Source organism: Staurois parvus, unplaced genomic scaffold, assembly GCF_062004578.1.
Source record: "Staurois parvus isolate SC_StPar_1 unplaced genomic scaffold, SC_StPar_1.0 ptg000014l, whole genome shotgun sequence".
NCBI classification, from domain to species: Eukaryota; Metazoa; Chordata; class Amphibia; order Anura; family Ranidae; genus Staurois; species Staurois parvus.
The window spans coordinates 8,458,868-8,482,816 of NW_028317810.1; the positions used below are offsets into that span (position 1 = coordinate 8,458,868).

Below are 23,949 nucleotides of genomic sequence, written 5' to 3' on the forward strand. Positions count from 1 at the left end.
CCACCATGTCAGAATACCGGGCCAGCTGCTCAGCTGTTCTCTGATGCAGGACCTTACCTGTTCCTCGGTCCAGCGCTGCGCAGTCTTCCCGCGCCGCCTTCTTCCCGCGTCGGCATCTGTGACAGCCTGGTGCCCACTGCGCATGCGCGAGAAGCGCTGCGCTTTGTGAATGGTCCGGCATCTTCTGGGACACATGACAGGTCACAGCCGGGTGCCCACTGTAAAGGGAGGACAATTCCGCGGAAGTGGGAGCGGGTACCTGTCAAATTCAGGTACCCGCTCGCCCTCCCTCCCTAAAGGTCCGCAGTCTCTGGTCATCCCCTTACTGTCTGCAGTCTCTTGGTCAGCCCTTGTACAGTCTGCAGTCTCTGGTCATCCCCTACACTGTCTGCAGTCTCTGGTCATCTCCTGTACTGTCTGCAGTCTCTGGTCATCCCCTACACTGTCTGCAATCTCTGGTCATCTCCTGTACTGGCTGCAGTCTCTGGTCATCTCCTGTACTATGTCTGCAGTCTCTGGTCATCTCCTGTACTGTGTCCGCAGTCTCTGGTCATTTCCTGTGCTATGTCTGCAGTCTCTGGTCATCCCCTGTACTGTGTCCGCAGTCTCTGGTCATCCCCTGTACTGTGTCCGCAGTCTCTGGTCATCCCCTGTACTGTGTCCGCAGTCTCTGGTCATCACCTGTACTGTGTCCGCAGTCTCTGGTCATCTCCTGTACTGTGTCCGCAGTCCATTGGTTCAGAATATTTTCTTTCTTGTTTTTCTCCTCTAAAACCTAGGCGCGTCTTATGGTCAGGTGCGTTTTATGGAGCGAAAAATACGGTAAATGGTTTACATGAAAGTTTTATCGTTTACAAATGGCGGTATAAATACTGTATTTTTTTGACGGCAATCAGCAACATATAGCAGGATTGTGGGACTGTGGCGGGCATTCTGACACTGGGGGAAATGACTTGGTGTCACAGACATCCCCAGTGGAACCAATAAAGTGATCAGTGCTAAAAAAAAAAAGCACTGACACTGTACTAATGGCACTGGGCAGGAAGGGGTTAACATGAGGGGCTATCAAAGGGTTAACTGTGTGCTGTGTGCTGTTTTACTTGTGTTCTTCACTGTAATCACACTGCTTTGGATGACTGTGCTGTGCACAGCCATCCAAAGCAGTGTTCACGAGCTAACAAGGAGGAGAATTGCCGGGACCCGAAGATTGACAGCTGCGTATGGCGGCGCGGGTAGGGCGCATGCGCGCCCCCTACCTGGAAATGCAAAATCATGCATATATACATGATTTTGCACACCCGTGCCACCCTGTAGCAGTATATCTGCTATAGGGCGGTCGGGAAGTGGATAATTTAGTAAATCAACCCCACAGATTTGTAGTAAAGCAGTGTACATTGGAAAGAAGGAAGCATACTCTGCATGTTTAGTAAAAAATATAGCTGCCTCAATTACAGGCTAAATAGAGAAAAATGTTTTTAAGACATTAACAATGATTTATAATTTTTTTTACTGACATTCGCTTTACAAAGTGTGAAGCCTCTGCTTATTTAGTAAATAAGCCCCACAAGACTTATATTTACAATAATGCAATGCACTAAGCTGTACTACAAAAAGACCCATTTGTTTTTGTTTTTTTTTAGTAAAGAGGGATTAAAACCCCCTCCAAGTTTTTATTGATGTCTGTGTCCCAAAAGGACTATTTGTTTTCCACTATCTCTGAATTTTAAAGTGCATGAAAATCACAAATTGTGGGTTGTCAACAGAAAATGAGAAGAGAAAAATCTCCCAACGGGACAACCAGGGATTTATTCACTTTGGAGGGATTTCCTCTGACTTTCTGTTTTGGCTATGGGACAAAAAGTGAAGTGACATATTCCCAACAGGACAAACACACACACACACACACACACACACACACACACACACACACACACACACACACACACACACACACACACACACACACACACACACACACACACACACACACACACACACACACACACACACACACACACACACACACACACACACACACACACACACACACACACACACAATGAGGTTTATATACCTCTCTTACTCTATCCAAAATTTAAAAAAAGGTTTTGACTTTAGTTCTATTTTACTGTTATACTCACCTTTGCTACTCCTTGCTAGCCGCTAACATCTTCTGTTCTGCTTCTGGGTACTGACATACTTAACCATTTTCATTAGCCATGACAAGATGATGTCACTCCCATGCATGCGCCGAAGTTCTATCTCGGCATTGCCAAAATTATGCACTGAGCTGAACTTTAATAAAGAAAAGTCATAGTGTTTCTCTTCTTCATTAAAAATCCTTCCAAGTCCCCTGATTAGAGTGCCTACCAGCATATGTAAAAATGTATCTAAGATACATGTGGGTCTAATGTGGACAAGAACTGATGGTACCTTTTAAATCAGACATTTTATAATTGCAAAAATGTCCTAATGAGAAATGTATAAGAAATGTTTTTCTTTATTCTATAATCTAATCCTTCTCCAAACTCCAACGTACACTGTACTAATCAGTATACTTTACACTATGTATGTACTCTATTTTAAGAGATTAATCTAAATAGGTTTATTTTGACACATCTCTGAGATAATATGGTTTTATACATCAATAGTGTGATGTGAAGCTAGGAAAATCCTGGCAGACTGGTCTTTTAGTCAATACTCGATGACAATTTACCCTCAGGATGGCCGCACTGAATAATTAATACACGACAAATCCAGAGATTGTGAAGGCACATCATCTGACAATCCGATCTAATATGACAAGTGCACACAAGCTGCTAACGGTGATATGGAAAGACAACAGGTTAGCTTAATCAGCAATGTTTTGACATACCTGATCACATTCAAGGTATGGATTGTTCAGTACCACAGGCATGTTGTTGTTATTCCTCCATACATCATTTAGGACTTGATCATTTCCTGCTGCTTTCTGCAATTTTCTAAAAGAAAAACATATTGTACCTAAGTCAACTGAATTTGTATTTATTGTAAAGCAGGCGATTGTTGTATTTACCACTGTTGGATACATATCCATATAAAACAAATCTGCCACGCAAGACATTTTCAATTTGAGCCACACAGGTCTTTAGGAAAATTACATTTAAAGAATAGGTACACTCGCAGAGTAGTTATCCTTAGTGGGCCCCCCTCCCCATGCAGCTTATTTCCTACATTGGATACATTTACTGTTGATGCTTCTCACCAGCGATGTTCTTGTGCTGCCTGTCTGGTACTGAACAGCTTTCCTTATAAAATCTTTCTACACGGTACATTCACCCCTGCACACACTGTTCAGTTAATTAGAAGGCCCTTATGCAGCACATCAGCCTGGTGATGCTCCTGCTACTGAGGTGAAGGGTCGGTGATGTGTGGGCAGAGTATCTGCTGACTGAGAACATTTTTGAAGATAGCTTGTGTGAAGGTGGTCAGGGTACAGAGTGAAGATCTCCAGAGGAAAGTGGGAAAGGTAAGTATATTCTATTATATATTGTATTATTAGCATGGTGAGACCTGCAAAACATGAGTGCACATATTCTTTCAAGAAAAACTCAAGTCATTTATATTCTGCAGGTATAGGGAGATTATTATAGTACCACGCGCCCTGTGTTAAACAAGCTGCTGTCTGCTGAATAGCACATTTCTGGGTCACCACCTTCTGCTCTACAGTGTGTACATTGAAATAGTTGGGCTCATAGAAAAAGTATAGGGATGTCCCAAGCTCCCAGCATGCCAGAGGATTAGAGGACAATGGTGGGAAGAATGCCAAATAGTGGGGAATGCCAGGTTTTTAAAACAGGTATCTAGTAAAGAATGCCACAGAGGTAAGTCATTACACATTATGCTTACCTCAATGCTTCTGCAAAAGTAAACTCCCTGTCATTCTTCTTTAAAGCAATCTGGTTGCCATCTGTTTTGCTATGGCTATGTTGGTGTTTTTTTTATAGCTTAGATATGTGAATTGTTAGATTTTAGTTATGTGTTGTTTTTAGAAGCTAGGCCTCCCTTAATAATATGCTAACGAACCTGTCGGTCTGCTTTGTGAAGCTTAGTACAGGACATGAGGTAGCAGTAAGTGAGGGGAAGGAAAGGGACTTTGAACAAGCCATGTGCTCACGAACAAAGGAACAACAGTCGTTCTGGAGACTTTGGAGAAGAAACAGTTGTGTTGTAGGCCTCTGAGAAGTAAGGAGCCACGAGAAGACTCCATTACCAGAAAGAACTAAGTTAAGTAACTTTTAGTGTATTTCTATTGCATGCATTGTTCATGCTAATTTGCTGGGAAGGATAGTTGATTTGGGCATGTATATACTCTATGCATATTTTTGATACCTTATATGCTATGAATTGTTTTTCCTGCAGTTGTATGTGCAGCCTTTCTGTTTAGTAAAGCAAATATTAATACACTACAGCGTTTTAATTTCTTCTTTGGCTTATACTGTAAAGTAACCTTGACCCTTTGACGCCGACTACCTCTCGGCCCTTTAAGGGTTCTAAAAGCTTGGAGGCAGAGGCAGGTAATTAGGGCCATTTGATCGGCTGTCAAAGCGGTCACATTATTGGAAAGCTCCTGATCGCAAGTATGCGTTGGGAGCTTATTGATCCCCACCAACTACCATACCGTGAGCATGCAGGGAGCACTTTCTCAGCACGGTAAGTAGTTTTAACAGGGCTACATATATACGGCGGCTCGGAGTAAAGGCCCACATGCAGAGTGGCCACATACATGCATACTGCTGGTGTAAAGAGGTTAAAAACCGCAAAGGAAAACACTATATAAAAAATATAATGGAATAGAACCTTGAAAAAATTATTCTTTGTCCCATTGCCCACACAACTGTCTTGCAGTTTTAAGAGATATCCCTGGCTAAAGTATCTTCTTTATTTGACACTTCAGGGAATGCCAGCTGTGAACCAGTTCCCCTTTGCCCTTTGTGGTTCCAACCATCATCCTTTATGCCACCACTGTATCCTGTAGTGAAATAGGGGTTGGCAAATAAAGCCCAGAAAGGAACCAGGCATCTGACACTTCTGGAAGTGTAAGGGAGTGAATATTCAGTAAGAAGAAGCTCTTCAAGTGAGGGCAGAAGAACAGGTAAGTATTAAAAGCCATATTTTCCACCATCTCATTTATCTATGCCTACCTTGAATCCAAAACTACATCTCAAACTGTTTATACTTCTTTAAAGTTGTTGATAGAGTTGGGAAGAGTGAATATGTTGCTAACGTTTCATAGCTGTCCATAAACCCATAATGGAAATTTACCTCATGTCCTGTCCCTTTAACTCTTTCACTGCCAGTTCTGTACATCAAACGGACCTGACAAAGGGGGGTTTTACACACAACCTGGTGGCTGCAGCCACCGGGATTGCATGTAAAAGTGACAAACAGATTTCTGCCTCCCAGGTGGAAGCATTCTGGTGGCTGCTCTGCCGCCCAGTTGCTTCCACACACCTCTGGTAACAGAGCCCCCGCATGCTTCCCTTCCATGTATTCCGGCCTCCGCTTGCCCATCTGCAGACCCGTGAGTGACATGGCAGGTGCCAGTGGGGGAGAGCGTATACATGTCTGCTCTCCTTCCCTTCTTGTTGTGATCCGGAAAGCCATGTGTATGACGTCACTTCTGGATCACCTTTTCACTTTCCCCGGATATCATAGCCAGGGAAGAATATATTGCAATGTGATCTGCATTGCGATACATTCAGTGGAGCATAGAGGAGATCTGCAGGGTCTTTTAGACCCAGCAAGTCTCACTAAAGAGAACCTGTCACTAAAAACATCACCACATAGGAGTGTCAAGGGTTCCTGTATGTGAAGACGTTGACTGCAAAACACATGTTACATATCGGCGCACACACTGGAATGAGAGAAACGATTCTAGCACAAGACCACCTCTGTAACATTATACTGATGATGGAATAGTGCCATGAAAGGAAACTGCTATTTAAGTATGATACAATTTTTTGCTTTGTTGCTTTGTAAAGTCTTCGTCTTTACTGGAGAGATTGAAGGGAATTTATAAACTGACTCTGTCCAGTAGGCATGAGCAAAATGAGCCAATTTTGGTCTGCAGAAATCTCAGCTAAATGCATTTTACTCAAGCAGCAAGGCAAATGATGGTGGTTTTAGATGTTTTAAGGACTTTAATTGCTTTGCAGAACTTTAAATTGAATATTTCCCATGTGTTTTGAGTGTAATTTGGTTTTATTGTTTGCATTTTGTTATATTCTTTAGATTATTTAGACAATAGGAAAAAACAGAGCCTAAATAGCAACTTAAAAAAATGTAAAGAAAGCATACACATTTTGTATGCTATTGTTATTTGATGTTATTTACCATAAAGCAATAAAAAAAAAAAAACCCTGCAGACCTTTCAAGCAACTATTTTCCTGTTTTCTAAAAAAAAACCCTTTAAAAACCAACAAAGTGCACCAAAAACAAACAAAAAGCAACTGCAAGGCTGAAAACGGTAAAAGTTTGTATTAAGTTAGTTTTTTTTTGTTATTTTTTCATCACAGCTTGCATGATTATGATGATTGGTCATGATGACAAATGTTTAGATTACTAGATTTTCTAGAAATAATCAACTATAAGCAAAATACACTAAAGAATATTGTTTTATTTTTAATATACTGTATCTATTTATTTTAACCTTTCTGATTGGCCTTAGTTTATAAACACATTCAAGCCATTCATGAAGTAATGTGTTGCTTAGGACATTGGTGGGGGTGAATCATCAACGTCTTCTCTGCACCTTCTAGAATCTACTAAAAGACTTTGTTTACATTCAAGCCCAAATATTAGCTAGTCCATTCATTAAAGTCAGATTTAGAATCAATGGTCGAGTGTTTACAGCACACAGTCATTGTATTAATCTGTATCTAAACCAAAAAATATAACTATAATATATTGCAGCTTACTAGACACTAGATGAGGTGGCTGCATTTTGTTTTCAGGCTTCTTTCCCTCAACAACACACTTCCAGTTCTAGTAGGACAATGTTCCTTAACCTTTCTCTGTCAGGGCAACAAAGACAAGATAGGACTACAGAACCCAGCTTCTTTCCATAACAGACAAGCATGGTTCTGTAGTCCTCAGAGGGAGCTGGGAACTGATATTAGTCAGTGCAATGCTGACTATAGTCAGTACAGGCAGAGAGCACAGTTATCAGCTTACAGGATTTCTGGCAAGAGCAACAGATTTGATTTATAAAATACACATATGTGAACACACACATAGAAATAAAATATTTAAGGTAACATCATACAGTTTAACATATGGCTTCAATAGCTTGAATCTATAGCCCCAAGCAAGCAGGTGAATACCTTTTTCCAAAGAAGGTAAGCAATGACAGCCCCCATGTTTCTCCTTTAGGCTAGGTGCACACCTATGCAGTTTGCGTTTGATCTGTTTCTGCAGTGCTTTTTGCAGTACTTTTTAAATTTTTGCACGTGTTTTTTGTTATTTTTTTCCCCAAGTTGTTGCTGGGCAGATTAAAATGCAAAATACACCAAAAACACATAAAAACGCATAAAAAACCAAGTCTATAGAACCAAAAATGCAACGTTTTGAGTTTAGAAAAGTCCCTGACCCTTTCCAAAAAAACACACTGGGTGAAAATGCAGAGATGTCAACCTGTCCCATAGGAAATCATGTTAAATGGACTGCTGTGCGTTTCTACAAATCAAAACAGAAAACGCATAGGTGTGAACCTAGACTTAAAAATGTTTCAGCAACAAATCAAAGGAAGGAATAAAAATATTCTGTATACAACACATTACACAGAACACCAATACCAGATGCACACAATGTGATGAAAATCAACGCTATATTTAAATTTCACTTTAACAGTAAAAAAATATTAACGCTGTACAGGTCAGTCATTATCAAAACACTATTTACCATTACAAAATAATTTATAATGAAAATAACTAAAATGTCAAGTAGTGAAAAATCGGATGTGGAGATTTTCATGTGGAGATCACACTCAGTAATGGGAGAGGTTGGTTCAGCACCCAGGGCAAGGATGAGGAACTGCGCCACTTCTTGTAATGCATGCTGTAGAATAACGTGTACCACCTTGCTCCATTTCTGCTCCCTTGTTCTACCTGGCATGGATTGCTCCATTTCTGCTCCCTTGTTCTACCTGGCATGGATTGCTCCATTTCTGTCCCCTTGTTCTACCTGGCATGGATTGCTCCATTTCTGCTCCCTTGTTCTACCTGGCATGGATTGCTCCATTTCTGCCTCCTTGTTCTACCTGGCATGGATTGCTCCATTTCTGCCTCCTTGTTCTACCTGGCATGGATTGCTCCATTTCTGCCCCCTTGTTCTACCTGGCATGGATTACTCCATTTCTGCCCCCTTGTTCTACCTGGCATGGATTGCTCCATTTCTGCCCCCTTGTTCTACCTGGCATGGATTGTCCCATTTCTGCCCCCTTGTTCTACCTGGCATGGATTGCTCCATTTCTGCTCCCTTGTTCTACCTGGCATGGATTGCTCCATTCCTGCCCACTTGTTCTACCTGGCATGAATTGCTCCATTTCTGCCCCCTTGTTCTACCTGGCATGGATTGCTCCATTCCTGCCTACTTATTCTACCTGTCATGGATTGCTCCATTTCTGCTCCCTTGTTCTACCTGGCATGGATTGCTCCATTCCTGCCTACTTGTTCTACCTGGCATGGATTGCTTCATTTCTGCCCCCTTGTTCTACCTGGCATGGATTGCTCCATTTCTGCCCCCTTGTTCTACCTGGCATGGATTGCTCCATTTCTGCCCCCTTGTTCTACCTGGCATGGATTGCTCCATTTCTGCCCCCTTGTTCTACCTGGCATGGATTGCTCCATTTCTGCCCCCTTGTTCTACCTGGCATGGATTGCTTCATTTCTGCCCCCTTGTTCTACCTTTCATGGATTGCTCCTTTTCTGCCCCCTTGTTCTACCTGGCATGGATTGCTCCTTTTCTGCCCCCTTGTTCTACCTGGCATGGATTGCTCCATTTCTGCCCCCTTGTTCTACCTGGCATGGATTGCTCCATTTCTGCCCCCTTGTTCTACCTGGCATGGATTGCTCCATTTCTGCCCCCTTGTTCTACCTGGCATGGATTGCTCCATTTCTGCCCCCTTGTTCTACCTGGCATGGATTGCTCCATTTCTGCCCCCTTGTTCTACCTGGCATGAAGTGTGTATTGCACATGTGTGGCCAATTGCTTGCTTTCCACCAACTAGGAGGTAGTTGCAAATTCTCGTTGTGGGCATGTTGGAGTGCAGTGTGACAGCAGTAGTTGTCTGATCAGCCCGGTGGTTGCTAGCCATGGATCTGGAGCTTGTGTGTGGTGAGGATCTGCCGCATCAGCCACTGCGCTCTGGGCGGCTATCTCACCTGCCCACCCTGTGTCCCGGCCCTGATCACACTCACTGGTATCTAACTATAGATAAAAACCCGTGTGCTTAATATGCCAGGATGGTGTCTGGGGGATGCACAGCTTTTGTAATAAAAAAGAGAAAATCACTTGGTAAAATCTTCTCAACAAACTGTATCGCATAAAAAAAGAATTAATCTAGATGCAAATATTGTTTAACGATGTTTCTCTGTAAAGCAGAAGTTCACATTTTTTTTTCAACAGGCGGTAAACTTGTAGAATAGATTTTAAGGGAATACATAGAAAACCCCATGGATAATTTGTGAATTTATTATTTGCATTTTAATTTCACAAATTAACCACCAAATAATTGTGCACTCAGTGCTAGAGGGTAATGTTGCACACTATCTTCTGGATAAACAAAAGAGTGATGTGATGATGGCATAGGTTGGTAGTCCCCCCCTCCCCATGTGTTTCGTCTATGCAAGGGCATTCTCAGGGGGCATAAAGAAGGCCGTTAAGAATGTCCTTTGCATAGACAAAATTTGTAGGGAAGTGCTGGTGGCCTATGATGTCATCACACATACTGGTGTAACGCAGCATGGTGTTTTTGAGCTTTTGTTACCCTGAGCTGCTTGTGCGTACATTTGCATGAAATACATTTTTTTTTTTAAGCAATATAACTCTAAGGTCCTTTATAATTTCATGTGAATCTTACTGCAGAGAATTGTGCTTTCTGGTGGACCTGGGCTAGCAGAGGACCTATTGGGCATGGAGGTTGTTACTATACCCTGGTGTGATTCACATTAGGTATATCCATTCAGTCCAAGGTGGTTTTGGGACTAAAACATGTGGAATTATGGAACATTTTCACACAAGATTCTACACCGGTTCCTAGTAAAGGTCTTGAAACATTCTTTAGGGATTTATACTTTCATGTACACACAAGATATTTTATATTGGCCCCCTAGTGGAGCCCTGAATATTATGGTTTTATTATTCCAGTATATTGGTGGTTTTATTTACGGTTGATATTATTTGCATCACTTTATTGTTTGTTTTCATTGTGCGTTTTATGGTTAGAGGTTTTTTGCACTCTTTTTGTTTATCTAAAATTTCAGCTTTGGGTGAGCAACCTTGGACTGGATCCATCACTTTCTTTTTATAGCTCCTAGACTTCAATGTTCAGAATTCCCAGCTAGAACTTGAGTCCATCACTTGGTGGGTTAAAAATGCCATTAATTTTATTGGTTACCACTGAGCGGTGTTATCAATCATATCTTCAAGCTCTCTCACAACAGTCTGCAGCCCCCTTCTGTAGGTCAGAGGGATCTCTAGAAGATGATGTAGCTGTAAACAGAGAACTTTAAATAATGTGCTTGCTCTACTGGGTTCTCAGATGATTACACAAACTGTCCAAATTCATTTGAATGTTCTGAGTTTCTCTGCACAATATTTGATTAGAGAGAGAGTCTGATAGCAAACAGCTACTACTGAATTTTCTATTTAAATGTTCTGCTAAACCTATTCAATAAGGGCACTTTGTAATGCCTATTTTTTAAAATAAAGATTATTTGTTAATAATTAAAATGATATAAAATATAATTTCTAAAGTTAGTTTTTTAAATAAAGTAAAAAATGCCTCAAAATGCAGGGTAAAACACTGCACATTTGCATCAGTATGCACCGACAAAGTACCTATATTTTCATATGTTTAGGTGCACTGATATTCCATTTAAAATGAATGGGCTGGCTTATGCAATGCACTTTAATGCACAAAAACCCAGGTGTTGTATTATGGTGTAACTGGAGCCTTATTGTATCTTTAATATTACAGAATTAGTAAATAGTGAAGAGCGATTTTCATATAATGTCATATATTGTACATTATTAATTTATGGCTCACTGTACTGAACTCCCAGCAAGCTATTTTGACATAACTATAAGTATTGCTGTTTGCAATCTTAGTGATCCTAATGCTGTATAAACCAGCAATTTTCAATATACTGTTTCTTGCGTGTTTTGCAGAAATTGGTATGTTAGTCTCAGTTAAGATATGCTTTTCCCTTACAGTGAGCAATGCATACAGACATAACAAGTTCCATATTAATAGAAGGACTTGATAGACTATGATAAAATGCAGCTTAGTTAGTGAGTGTTAAAGGTGTTATTATTATTATTATTAATATACAGTATTTATAAAGCGCCAATAGTTTGCTCAACGCTGTACATTACAATGGGGGACAGAACAATAACAATACAATGCAAAACATGAGGGGATCGAGGGCCCTGCTCCTTGGAGCTTACAATCTAGGAGGGAGGGGATGGTGGCACAGGAGGAGAAAGCTGTGGGGGGTGGAGTGGTAGGAAGAGTGGAGGAGGTCGGCAAGTTAGCAGGGGGTGGGGTATGCTTCCCAGAAGAGGTGGGTGGGTTTTTAGGGTGCGCCTAAAGGAGAGGAGAGTAGGTGATAATCTGATGGGTTGGGGCAGGGAGTACCAGAGGATGGATGACACCCTGGAGAAGTCCTGGAGGCGGGCATGGGAGGAGGAGACCAGGGAACTAGAGAGAAGGAGGTTTTGTGAGAAGCGGAGTGTGCGTGTTGGGTGGTACTTGGATATTAGGTCGGTGATGTAGTTCGGGGCAGTATGGTGGACAGCTTTGTACGTCAGTGTTAGGATTTTGAATTTGATCCGTTGTGCAATCGGAAGCCAGTGGAGGGATTGGCAGAGGGGGGTGGAGTAAACAGAGCGGTTGGAAAGGTGAATGAGTCTGGCAGGCGTATTCAGGATCGACTGAAGCAGGGATAGCCTGCGGCGAGGCAGGCCACTGAGGAGGGAGTTACAGTAGTCGAGTCGTCATATGATGAGGGAGGGGATGAGCTGTTTAGTGGTTTCTGGGGTTAGGAACGTGCGGATTTTGGCGATGTTGCAGAGGTGGAGTCTGCACGAGTTTGTTAAAGATTGGACTTGGGGCTGGAAGGATAGGTTGGAGTCCAGAATGACACCAAGTACTCTGGCCTGCGGGGCGGGTTTGATGGTGGCGCTGTTGGATGTGACGGAAAAGTCAATGGAGGGTGGTGTGCGGGCTGGGGGGAAGACAAGAAACTCGGTTTTGGAGAGGTTCAGTTTAAGGAAGTGGAGCGACATCCAGTCGCTATCAGTTATTCATTAACATTTATTAAATATATTAATGGGGTGAAAAAACAAAACAAAACATGAACTTCAAAACAGTATCCAGCAGCGATTATGACTCCACTTAAATACTGTAATAAAAAATTGTTCTGGCAGCTTATCATACGTAATTATGGAGGCTTATCAAACTAAGCAGTAGTTTCATCAAGGCAGATTAATGTTCAGGGAATAATCAGAGCATAATTTATACCTTTATTGGATAAATGATGCTTGTTAGTAGAAACAATCAGAGATAAGGAGATCTTTGATGCTTCCCTAAGGTGAAAATGCACTAGAGGTGAGATGTGACTCCTGCAGCAATTGCCCTAACCAGTATGTGTAATTAAAAAAGCCTTGTTTCTGCGGGAACAGGCTGCAATGAGCTTTGTAACAATGACCATGTAGCAAATCTTTCATTGCGCTTGTCAAAAGACAGTTCTGCATAGCTCTAGCTTCAGTGACTTGCTAACAAACAAGAAGTCCTGAATCTACCTTACTTGTAAAATCGGATGTATTTACTACAGTATAATCCTTCACTGAGTATATGGAACCATTCAGGTCCTTTCCCCTAAAAGGTTTGTCTAAATTCCCTTCCTCTGTGGATGAGCTGAGTGATTTAATTTATTCAATACCGCATTTTTTAATTTTTTGCCAACATGCTAAAGTGTGCATTTTTTACATGAATGCACACTTAAAACCTCTAAAATAGCATACAGTATATATTTATAGAATTTTTTTTTAATAGACAACTAATCATCCTGAATCCTTTAGGAAAAAGGCAATGTTTTACAGCTATCAGATTAGTTGTTAGATGTTCCTCATTTTCTCATAATCTCTTGCACTAACATTTGCTGACAATACCACAGCATTAATGTTTTAAACATACATTTGCCGGAAGTGTTTTTATGGATTGATTAAAGTGGTTGTAAAGATTCTGGATTGTAAAGATTCTGTTTTTTTTTTTTAATAACAAACATGTCATATTTACCTGTTCTGTGCAATGGTTTTGCACAGAGCAGCCTTGATCCTCCTCTTCTGGGGTACCCCGTCAGTGATTTCTGCTCCTCTTCTTCAGTGTCTGCCCCCATAGCAAGAGCTTACTATGGGGGCAGACATGCGGGCTCACTCCCAAGCTGGCTTTGTGTGTCCATAGACACACACAGTGAGGTTTGGCCCCGCTCCCCACTCTCTGCTCACTGGCTGTGACTGACAGCAGCGGGAGCCAATGGTTCCTCCTGCTGTCCCTGAGCCTTTGAGGAGAGAGAGAGAGTGGCACTGAATGGGGAGACATCTGTTTATTCTTTGTAGTACTGAAAACCTGCCACCGTTTCTTGAGTAACTTACCTAACAAAGTCAAACAGAATGAGAATAGATACTGCAGTTATCCTCTTGCCTTTTCCCCAAAATGGATTAGGTCCAGCAGGTACTTTACAAAGATCCAGAAAAATCTTTGTGCTCAATGTGTCTTTGCCTTTGGCTTCTAAAGATGTGCACATTCTAGTCCCCACCGCAATGATGCTTTGTCACAGTATAGCAGCATGACCTTTGCTTATTTCTGTGTATTCTGTTGCTAAAGACCCAACAGGACACTCAAATATGAGGCCACCGTAGAGATCTCCTTGAGAATTTCTGTGGTTCCAACATGTGAACACTCATACCTGATAACTGCACTGCTGCTAGACATGTGCAGAACGGAAAATTTTGTTTTGTTTTTGGGTATATTCGCTATGTTACTAATTTCATTTTGTTACTCATTTTCAGAATTAGTTTAGTTTCACTTTGTTTAGTTTAGTTTATTAATTTTCTAACGACTTTCACATTTCTGGAACGATTAGAATTCAAATCGATTGAAAACTGTTCTGAAATCTATTTGAAGAATAGCTAGTTGCTAAGGAGCAGGCCGGGTCCTTCACAACTAATGACTTATCAGCTGTCAGCGGGGCTCTTTGCTGACAGCTGAATGTAAAAAAATCAATTGCTGGAAATTATAAATTCTGGAAAAAAATGTGTGGGGGTTCCCCCTATCCATTCCAGACCCCTTGGGTCTGGTATGGATTTTAAAGAGAACCTCATACCGATTTTTTTTTTTAAATGGCGTGCCATCCCCCTAAATACATACCAGACCCTTATCCGAGCATGCAGCCTGGCAGGCCAGGAAAGGGGGGGAAACAAGCGAACACCCCACCTCCTGTACCATACCAGGCTGCATGACCTCAGCATGGGATGGGGTGCTTTAGAATAGGGGCGCTCACACCCCAAAGCACCTTGTCCCTATGCTGATGAGGACAAGGGCCTCTTCGCCACAACCCAGGCTTGGTGGTTGTGGGGATTGACTTATTGACTGGGGGCATGCTGTAGTCACAAGGTAGCAGGGTCACTCAGTAATATTATCAGTGGCCCTGCCCCTTAGGTATTTAAGAGCTGTCAGACGGCAGGAGTCTTTGTCGGGTGCAGAACTCTTTTTTTTTTTCGGGTCGGCAGCCAGTGTTCACTATGATTGACTTTGGATCTACTTCAGTGGAAAATTATTTTTTGTTGTTTTTTTTTTTTTAATAAAGGACTTGTCAACAACAACTCACTTTTTACACTCTAATGTCAAGTGAGCATGGGTACAACATACCCCTACTCATTCACATAGGGGGGCAGGATCTGGGGCCCCCCTTGTTAAAGGGGGCTTCCAGATTCCAATAGGTCACCACCCCCCGCACCCCATATACCAGGTCATGGTTCTGGGGAAGAAGCCCTTATTCTCATCAACATGGGGACTAGGTGCTTTGGGGGGATCCTTCCTACCCCAAAGCACCCCCCATGTTGAGGGGATGTGGCCTGGTACGGTTCGAGGGGGGGCGCTCGCTTGTCCCCCCCTTTCCTGGCCTGCTGGGCTGCATGATCGGATAAGGGTCTGGTATGGAATTTGGGGCATGGGGTTCCCCTTAACAACCATACTAGACCCAAAGGGCCTGGTATGGATGGGGGGGGGGCATGCAGTTTTTTTCCAGAATTCTTTATTTATTTTTTTACATTCAGCTGTCAGTGGTGAACCCAGCTGACAGCTGATAAGACATCAGTTGTTAAGGACACAGCAGCCTGCTTTAACCAGCTATTCTTTGAATAGAATTCAGATCGGTCGATCCATTTTCTCATCAGATTTGAATTGTTCTGAAAATTTATAATGCATTAGAAAAGAAATATACGAAATGAAACTAAATGAATTTCAATTAATTTGTTACTGTTTCATTTAGAGATTCGGATATATTCGGATCTCTGAATAACCAAAAATTCTTCTGAATGTATATTCACACCGCAATGAATTGCTCATGTCTAACTGCTGTATTTCTTTAAACTTTGTTATTCAGGGACCACTGACAGTAAATGCCTCCCACACGTCCATAAAGAACTACAGGTGCATTTAATTATTTAAAACACACTATTTATTTGTAATTATTTCCCAAGTATATGTGTGAAGAGATCTGGAAAACATTCACTCTTAGTGATAAATGTACAGCACAGAAATTATAGCTGACTGTCTTAAAAGGTGGCCTAAGTGTATTTATCACCCACATTCATCTACCCTCTACCTTCAATCCCTTCCACTTCACTTATTCTTTTTACTTAACCCATCAAGCCTATCAAAACCTATATTTTCAAAGTATGGATGTCCAAGTCTTTAATCATTCTTTCAACTAGAAGGGAATGCTCATGTTAGTGACTTTGCCATTGTATACTGGTAAGAGAGGGAAGTGTTTCATTCAGGATCTTGACACCAAGGGCTGACAGGTGGGAGAATTCCATTTTGTCACCCACATTTCTGGACACACTTTAGCTGATTTACTAAAGGGAATGAGCTAAAAAGTATTGATTTAAAGTGATTAATAAGCCCTTCTGCTATTTTGTATTTAAAGTAGAAGTCCAGGCTAAACATAACTAGTCTTAAAAATGCTCCTTCCCCGCCTTCCTAACACCTATGCTGGCTAGCCTGCCTAAGAAAGATGTAAATACCTACCTATTTTTAGCATGCTTTGGTCCTGTTATGTGATTTGGCCTCCTGTGTCACTAATCAGTGGCTGCAGGGGAGAGGATGGAGCACCAACAATGTGTGAGCTATGGGAGCCTATGGATGATGTCACTGATCCGAGCTTTACAAACCATTGTTGAGCATTTTCTCTTCTTCCCTGCACCCGCTGCCTGACACAGAGGATCATGAGGCCAGACTGGAGTAGGCTGATAATACGTAAGTATATACATCTTTCTTACACAGCTTCGTTAGCATAGGTGTGAGGGGAGGGGGGGGGACATTTTTAAGACTAGTTAGGTTTAGCCTAGAATTGGACTTTACGTTTCTCTTTAATAATCTTAATACATATGCCTTCTCTTTATCTTCTTCTTTCTTTTCTCATTGATGGCTTTATTGTAATATTCTCTCCTACAGCAACCTCTTCCACCTGTCTCCCTATAGAAGGTGCTTACATCTCCACACAGGTTATGATGGAGACCATCACCCATGTGTGCACATTTTTGCTCCTAGTATTACATTCTAACCTCCAAATGCTGCCTGCGTCTGTGTGCACAGGCAATCTGACATAAGCAAGCAGCAGCCTGGAGCTGCTGTCAATCCCTGCTATGGGAGGTGAAGCACAGGTATGTCTGAGACATTTCTACAAGGAGGACAAATGTGTCTTCTTCAGCTGACTGGGTGTGTAATTGCCCTCACATCAACCAATTTTTACCAGTAAAGTGGAATGCATACTCGTTAGTGCAATGGCTGATGTAATATGTAACCCCAAAACCCATGGTTATGTGATGCTCAAGAGCATGTTAGGGGAATGTGCTCTTGAGCTCAAGAGCACATTTCCCTAATGGAAGTTGTTACAATCAGGTATTAATATGATGGAGGATGCGGCTGAGAAGAAGTATAAATATGTGAGGTTAGGCACATTTTTGTAAAAAGGAATCAAGGATTTGTTATTTATTGTCCCATGGATTGTATTTATGTAAATTATAACAAGGCTTTAGAAACACTTAACATTCTCAACTCATTGGGTTAGTTTGACTGGATGTGGCACATTGACAGGCCTTTGGGATGGCATAATTTGTGTCCACCACAGTGTCTGCTTCTATGTCCAGTCTTCTTGCATGAGGACTAGTGACAGTTATTGGTGCACATCTTCAAATTTTGGTCATGTCTGATAAATATGCCAGTGATTTCCATGGCATAGTTATAATTTGTGCCAAATACAGTAAGTCCTCTACTTACGAACATTCGAGTTGCGAACTTTCAAAGATACGAACATGCATTCACATGCCAAATCACGAAAGTAGCTCACGTGTCTGCTGTACATTGTCAGCTGCATGCACCCTCTGCCACAAGCGGTTGTTCTGCTGTGTACTGTATAGTACAATAGTGTACAGTAGTACAGTGTTGATCTCAAGCCTAGGATGTCTGGAAGCAAGCATAAAAGCAGTGGTCCTGTCTGGTCACTCCATGCCAGCTCCTGTATGTCAGATGTTGTACTGTACTACTGTACATTTCAAGGTACTATAAGAGAAACATCCTTTCTTTACAGTATTTCTTGTGTTTGCTTTTATGCATTATTTGTGTGAAAAGTATTATAAACTTTACTTTGTTGGACTTACAAACAAATTGGACTTATGAACAACCTCCCAGAACGGAACTCGTTCGTAAGTAGGGGACTTACTGTATTGGAAAACTCCTCGACCCATCTGCAAATACATTTGTACATGTGCTTACAGTAATGTATAATAGCAACCAGCTCTGTGTCTTTATTCTTGCTTCAAATCTTTCCTCAAGCTCACTTGATACAATATAGCAAGCAATTAAATATTTAGGAGCTGCTGTCATGATGCTCGGTTTGGGGACATGTTAAACAATTAACTCAGCCATCACCACAGGCTGGGTATCTATATTAGCACTTATCTGGCTGCATTGAGTGTCATTTTATTGTGTGGTTTAGCTCTGATCCGTGATATCCTGTTTTTTTTTCTTCTTTGGTAACATACTGTGAGACATCACAGTGTCGCCTCCAGGGGATGAAAACTTGCTTGATTGGAACTAATACTTAGCAGAGGGGAATTCACACATCATTGTTACAAAGTACTTGGAAGTGACTTTCACCATTGTGCACAAGATTCTCAATGATGATCTCAATAATAATGAGATTTATTGTACTTTTATGTACCAAATATTGCAGCTTGTGTTATTTGTCCAAAGCATTAATAGAATATAGTTGTCTAAATGATAGTTTCTTTATCACTTCTGTGGATTTTTCTCTTGATTCTACCATTAAGTTGCTTTTTAAATGTATGTGAACCCTAAAGCCAGCCATAGACGGTTCAAATCTCGGCAGGCTCAACAGGGACCAGCCGACATTTGAACCATGTATGGGCAGGTTGAATGTACCCAAGTTGATCGATATATCAGCTTGGGTACAATCAACCTGTTGGGTTTTTGTGATTATTTATTATAGCCGCTAGCAATAATCACTGTGTCCTCCTGCCGGCGACGACACCCCCAGCCCCCTTGCCAGAAGAACACATTCCACCATCGACACTGACTATGCTGATGGGGGAATCAAATGATTACCTTTCCTGCCACCCGTGGTGGCAGAAAGGAAAAATCACACCATCTATAGCTGACATTACAATGAAATTCTCCTATTTGATCCCATTAAGCTTGTTAAAGCCACAATTTGTAATATCTGTTTGATAAGTGCAAACAAATATTAAGCCTCTGTTCACACTATGAACCGCATATAAATCGCACAGCAACTGCACCGCATTCTTGTGCAATTCACATGCTATTCAGTGCAGTGTAATTTCAGCCCATTCATTTTGAATGGGCTCAAATCACATGAGATCGCACTGAAGTTGTGCATGCACTAATTTTGGAACTCCACTGTGTCATTTTGTACCATGCTGTCAAGTGCAGGAAAACGCACTGCGTTTGCAACCTGTGTTTGGGGTGTAAGATTGCACTGACTCCCACTGCAGTTTTTAAGGGAATTGCAATTTGAATGTGGTTTGGGAAATGCACACGGATGGTGGGTTCAGCATTCTAGTGTGAACCTAGGCTTACTGATTCTGCCAAAAATCTTGTGAGCTGATAACTTCCTGAACTCTCTGCCTATGCTGACTGTTATTCTGTTATCAAATTCTTTGTTTTATCGACTACAGAACCCCCCCATACACACACACACTTATGGAGAGCAGAAGAAGGGTCTGTTCTGTAGTCCTGTCCTAGGGTAATAATTAGAGATGAGCGAAGTATTCAAAAATTCGATTCGACTGATTCGGCGAATTCGTGGACAATATTCGATTCGAGTCGAATATATTCGCTGTGAATTTAACTTAAAAAAGGGTGTTTCTAGGCTTCAGAGAGACTTAATATTAGTGCAGAACACTGTACCTTTAATTTAAATGCCCTTGGAGTCTGCTGGGGAAGAGAAATAATACTGTCAGTCAGTATGACATGCAGATGAGTGCCGTCGATCTTAGAATCACCGCACACTTCACTCATTTGGCCAGTCACGGGGCCAAAACCAGTGTTTGGAGCCACAGTGTGGCGGTGGAGGCAGCAGCAATGGGAGGCCATACAGCAACCTATGACAAAATGGAAACCAGCAGGAGTGTGAGGAGACCTCAAAGTGGCACATGGCAGAGTGGGAGCAATGGGAGGCGGTACAGGGACCCATGTCACACTGTGGACCCAGCAGCAGCGTGACCAGGCGGTACGGAGGCCCATGGCAGATTACAGGCCTGGCAGCAGCAATGGGAGGCCCGTAATCTGTCAGCACCCTATGACAAAATGGAACCCACCAGCAGTGTGAGGAGACCTGAAAGTGGCACATGGCAGAGTGTGGCGATGGAGACAGCAGCAATGGGAGGCCGTACAGGGACCCATGAGAGACTCTGGACCTGGCAGCAGCATGAGGAGGCGGTATATAGGGGCCTATGGCAGATTAGGGGCCTGGCAGCAGCTATGGGAGGCCCGTAATCTGCCAGCACCCTATGTCAAAAAATTCAACACACCAGCAGTGTGAGGAGACCTGAAAGTGGCACATGGCAGAGTGTGGCGATGGAGACAGCAGCAATGGGAGGCCGTACAGGGACCCATGACAGACTCTGGACCTGGCAGCAGCATGAGGAGGCGGTATATAGGGGCCCATGGCAGATTAGGGGCCTGGCAGCAGCTATGGGAGGCCCGTAATCTGCCAGCACCCTATGTCAAAAAATTCAACACACCAGCAGTGTGAGGAGACCTGAAAGTGGCACATGGCATGAGAGACTGTGGACCTGGCAGCAGCATGAGGAGGCGGTATAGGGGCCCATGGCAGATTAGGGGCCTGGCAGCAGCTATGGGAGGCCCGTAATCTGCCAGCACCCTATGTCAAAAAATTCAACACACCAGCAGTGTGTGAGGAGACCTGAAAGTGGCACATGGCAGAGTGTGGCGATGGAGACAGCAGCAATGGGAGGCCGTACAGGGACCCATGAGAGACTCTGGACTTGGCAGCAGCATGAGGAGGCGGTATATAGGGGCCCATGGCAGATTAGGGGCCTGGCAGCAGCTATGGGAGGCCCGTAATCTGCCAGCACCCTATGTCAAAAAATTCAACACACCAGCAGTGTGTGAGGAGACCTGAAAGTGGCACATGGCAGAGTGTGGCGATGGAGACAGCAGCAATGGGAGGCCGTACAGGGACCCATGAGAGACTCTGGACCTGGCAGCAGCATGAGGAGGCGGTATATAGGGGCCTATGGCAGATTAGGGGCCTGGCAGCAGCTATGGGAGACCCGTAATCTGCCAGCACCCTATGTCAAAAAATTCAACACACCAGCAGTGTGAGGAGACCTGAAAGTGGCACATGGCAGAGTGTGGCGATGGAGACAGCAGCAATGGGAGGCCGTACAGGGACCCATGACAGACTCTGGACTTGGCAGCAGCATGAGGAGGCGGTATAGGGGCCCATGGCAGATTAGGGGCCTGGCAGCAGCTATGGGAGGCCCGTAATCTGCCAGCACCCTATGACAAAAAATGGAACACACCAGCAGTGTGAGGAGACCTGAAAGTGGCACATGTTTGGGGCATGATTCATGGCGGATTTAGTCAGTTGTGTCAGGAACTGGTGGTTTGAAATCCAGACTAATCCACGCCTGATTCATTTTCACAAACGTGAGTCTCTCCACACTTTGGGTGGACAGTCGTGTCCTCCGTGGAGTTGCAATACCTCCTGCCACCCTAAACACGCGCTCCGATGCCACGCTACTGGCCGGGCATGACAGCCTTTCAAGGGCAAATTCATCTAGTTGGGGCCAAAGGTCAAGTTTCGTTGCCCAGTAGTCAAGGGGATTGTCTACCTCGGTTGGCAGGGTGCTGTCCAAGTAGGCCTAAGCCTGTTGTTTGAGGTCCTGCTCCAGGTCCACCTGATGCTGCTGCTGCTGCTGCTGCGGCTGGTTATTAGTTTCCTCACTGCGCTGGTGAAGAAAGCTACTCATCATCGACTGCAGACTGAGGCAGCTGCTGCTGGTGGAGCTGCCACTGCTCCTACCACCCCACCCCTCCCCTGCTGCCATGGCAGCGTAACGCGAGCGCACAGGGCCCACAGTGTCTGAGGATGGACGTTGGCGCAGACAGGCAGAGACCAGCTGACTACATAGGTGGCTTTTATAGTACGTTATTTTGGCCTCCCTCTCAGCAGGTGTGAAAAAGGCCACCATTTTGGAACGGTAGCGAGGGTCCAACAAGGTGGACAGCCAAAAGTCATCCCTCTGTCTGATGGTTATTATTCGGCTGTCGCTACGCAAGCAAGCGAGCATGCTATGGGCCATTTGTGCCAAGGAATGCGAGGGACTCCCTGCCTCCATCTCCACAGCATACTGCCACGGTGCGTCTGGGTCCTCTGTCTCCTCTTCCTCCTCCTCTACCAGATGCTCCTGCTCCTCCACTCCTGTCCTCTGAGTGGAAAAACCACCCATTTCACTCAATAATTCCTGAGCACCAATGTCCTCCTCTACCTCCTCCTCTTCTTCCTGTCCTGCCCCCACATGGGTCATGTGGCGTTGAGATCTGTGCGCCACGTCTACCGCACCCTGACCAGCCATTATTAACAGCATTTGTTCCAGGACGTGCAACAGAGGAATGACGTAGTTCATCCCATAGTCCTGCCGACTCACGAATAGCGTGGCCTCCTCAAAGGGCCTGAGCAAGCGCAGGTGTCACGCATGAGCTGCCAATGGTTGACATCTAAGTTACACAGGGAGTACCTTTATCCGCTTTTAACATCAGGAAATCTGTGATGGCCTTTTGCTGTTCGTAAAGGCGGTCTAACATATGTAGGGTTGAATTCCACCTTGTTGCAACGTCACAGCATGAGGAGTCGGTACGGGGGCCCATGGCAGATTACGGGCCTGGCAGCAGCAATGGGAGGCCCGTAATCTGCCAGCACCCTATGTCAAAAAATTCAACACACCAGCAGTGTGTGAGGAGACCTGAAAGTGGCACATGGCAGAGTGTGGCGATGGAGACAGCAGCAATGGGAGGCCGTACAGGGACCCATGAGAGACTCTGGACCTGGCAGCAGCATGAGGAGGCGGTATAGGGGCCCATGGCAGATTAGGGGCCTGGCAGCAGCTATGGGAGGCCCGTAATCTGCCAGCACCCTATGTCAAAAAATTCAACACACCAGCAGTGTGAGGAGACCTGAAAGTGGCACATGGCATGAGAGACTGTGGACCTGGCAGCAGCATGAGGAGGCGGTATAGGGGCCCATGGCAGATTAGGGGCCTGGCAGCAGCTATGGGAGGCCCGTAATCTGCCAGCACCCTATGTCAAAAAATTCAACACACCAGCAGTGTGTGAGGAGACCTGAAAGTGGCACATGGCAGAGTGTGGCGATGGAGACAGCAGCAATGGGAGGCCGTACAGGGACCCATGACAGACTCTGGACCTGGCAGCAGCATGAGGAGGCGGTATATAGGGGCCCATGGCAGATTTGGGGCCTGGCAGCAGCTATAGGAGGCCCGTAATCTGCCAGCACCCTATGTCAAAAAATTCAACACACCAGCAGTGTGTGAGGAGACCTGAAAGTGGCACATGGCAGAGTGTGGCGATGGAGACAGCAGCAATGGGAGGCCGTACAGGGACCCATGACAGACTCTGGACTTGGCAGCAGCATGAGGAGGCGGTATATAGGGGCCCATGGCAGATTAGGGGCCTGGCAGCAGCTATGGGAGGCCCGTAATCTGCCAGCACCCTATGTCAAAAAATTGAACACAACAGCAGTGTGTGAGGAGACCTGAAAGTGGCACATGGCAGAGTGTGGCGATGGAGACAGCAGCAATGGGAGGCCGTACAGGGAC

General features: G+C 43.9%; 1 protein-coding gene across 5 annotated transcripts in view; it reads right to left on the bottom strand.

Annotated features, from left to right (window-relative positions):
• NOS1 (nitric oxide synthase 1) overlaps positions 1 to 23,949 on the bottom strand; it is a 182,831-nt gene that overhangs the window by 92,116 nt on the left and 66,766 nt on the right. For all 5 annotated transcript variants that reach the window (XM_089677183.1, XM_089677186.1, XM_089677170.1 and 2 more), the window contains exon 3: positions 2,876 to 2,981. In XM_089677183.1, coding sequence (XP_089533309.1) covers positions 2,876 to 2,981 — 106 coding nt within the window. The remainder of the gene's footprint in view (positions 1 to 2,875; positions 2,982 to 23,949) is intronic.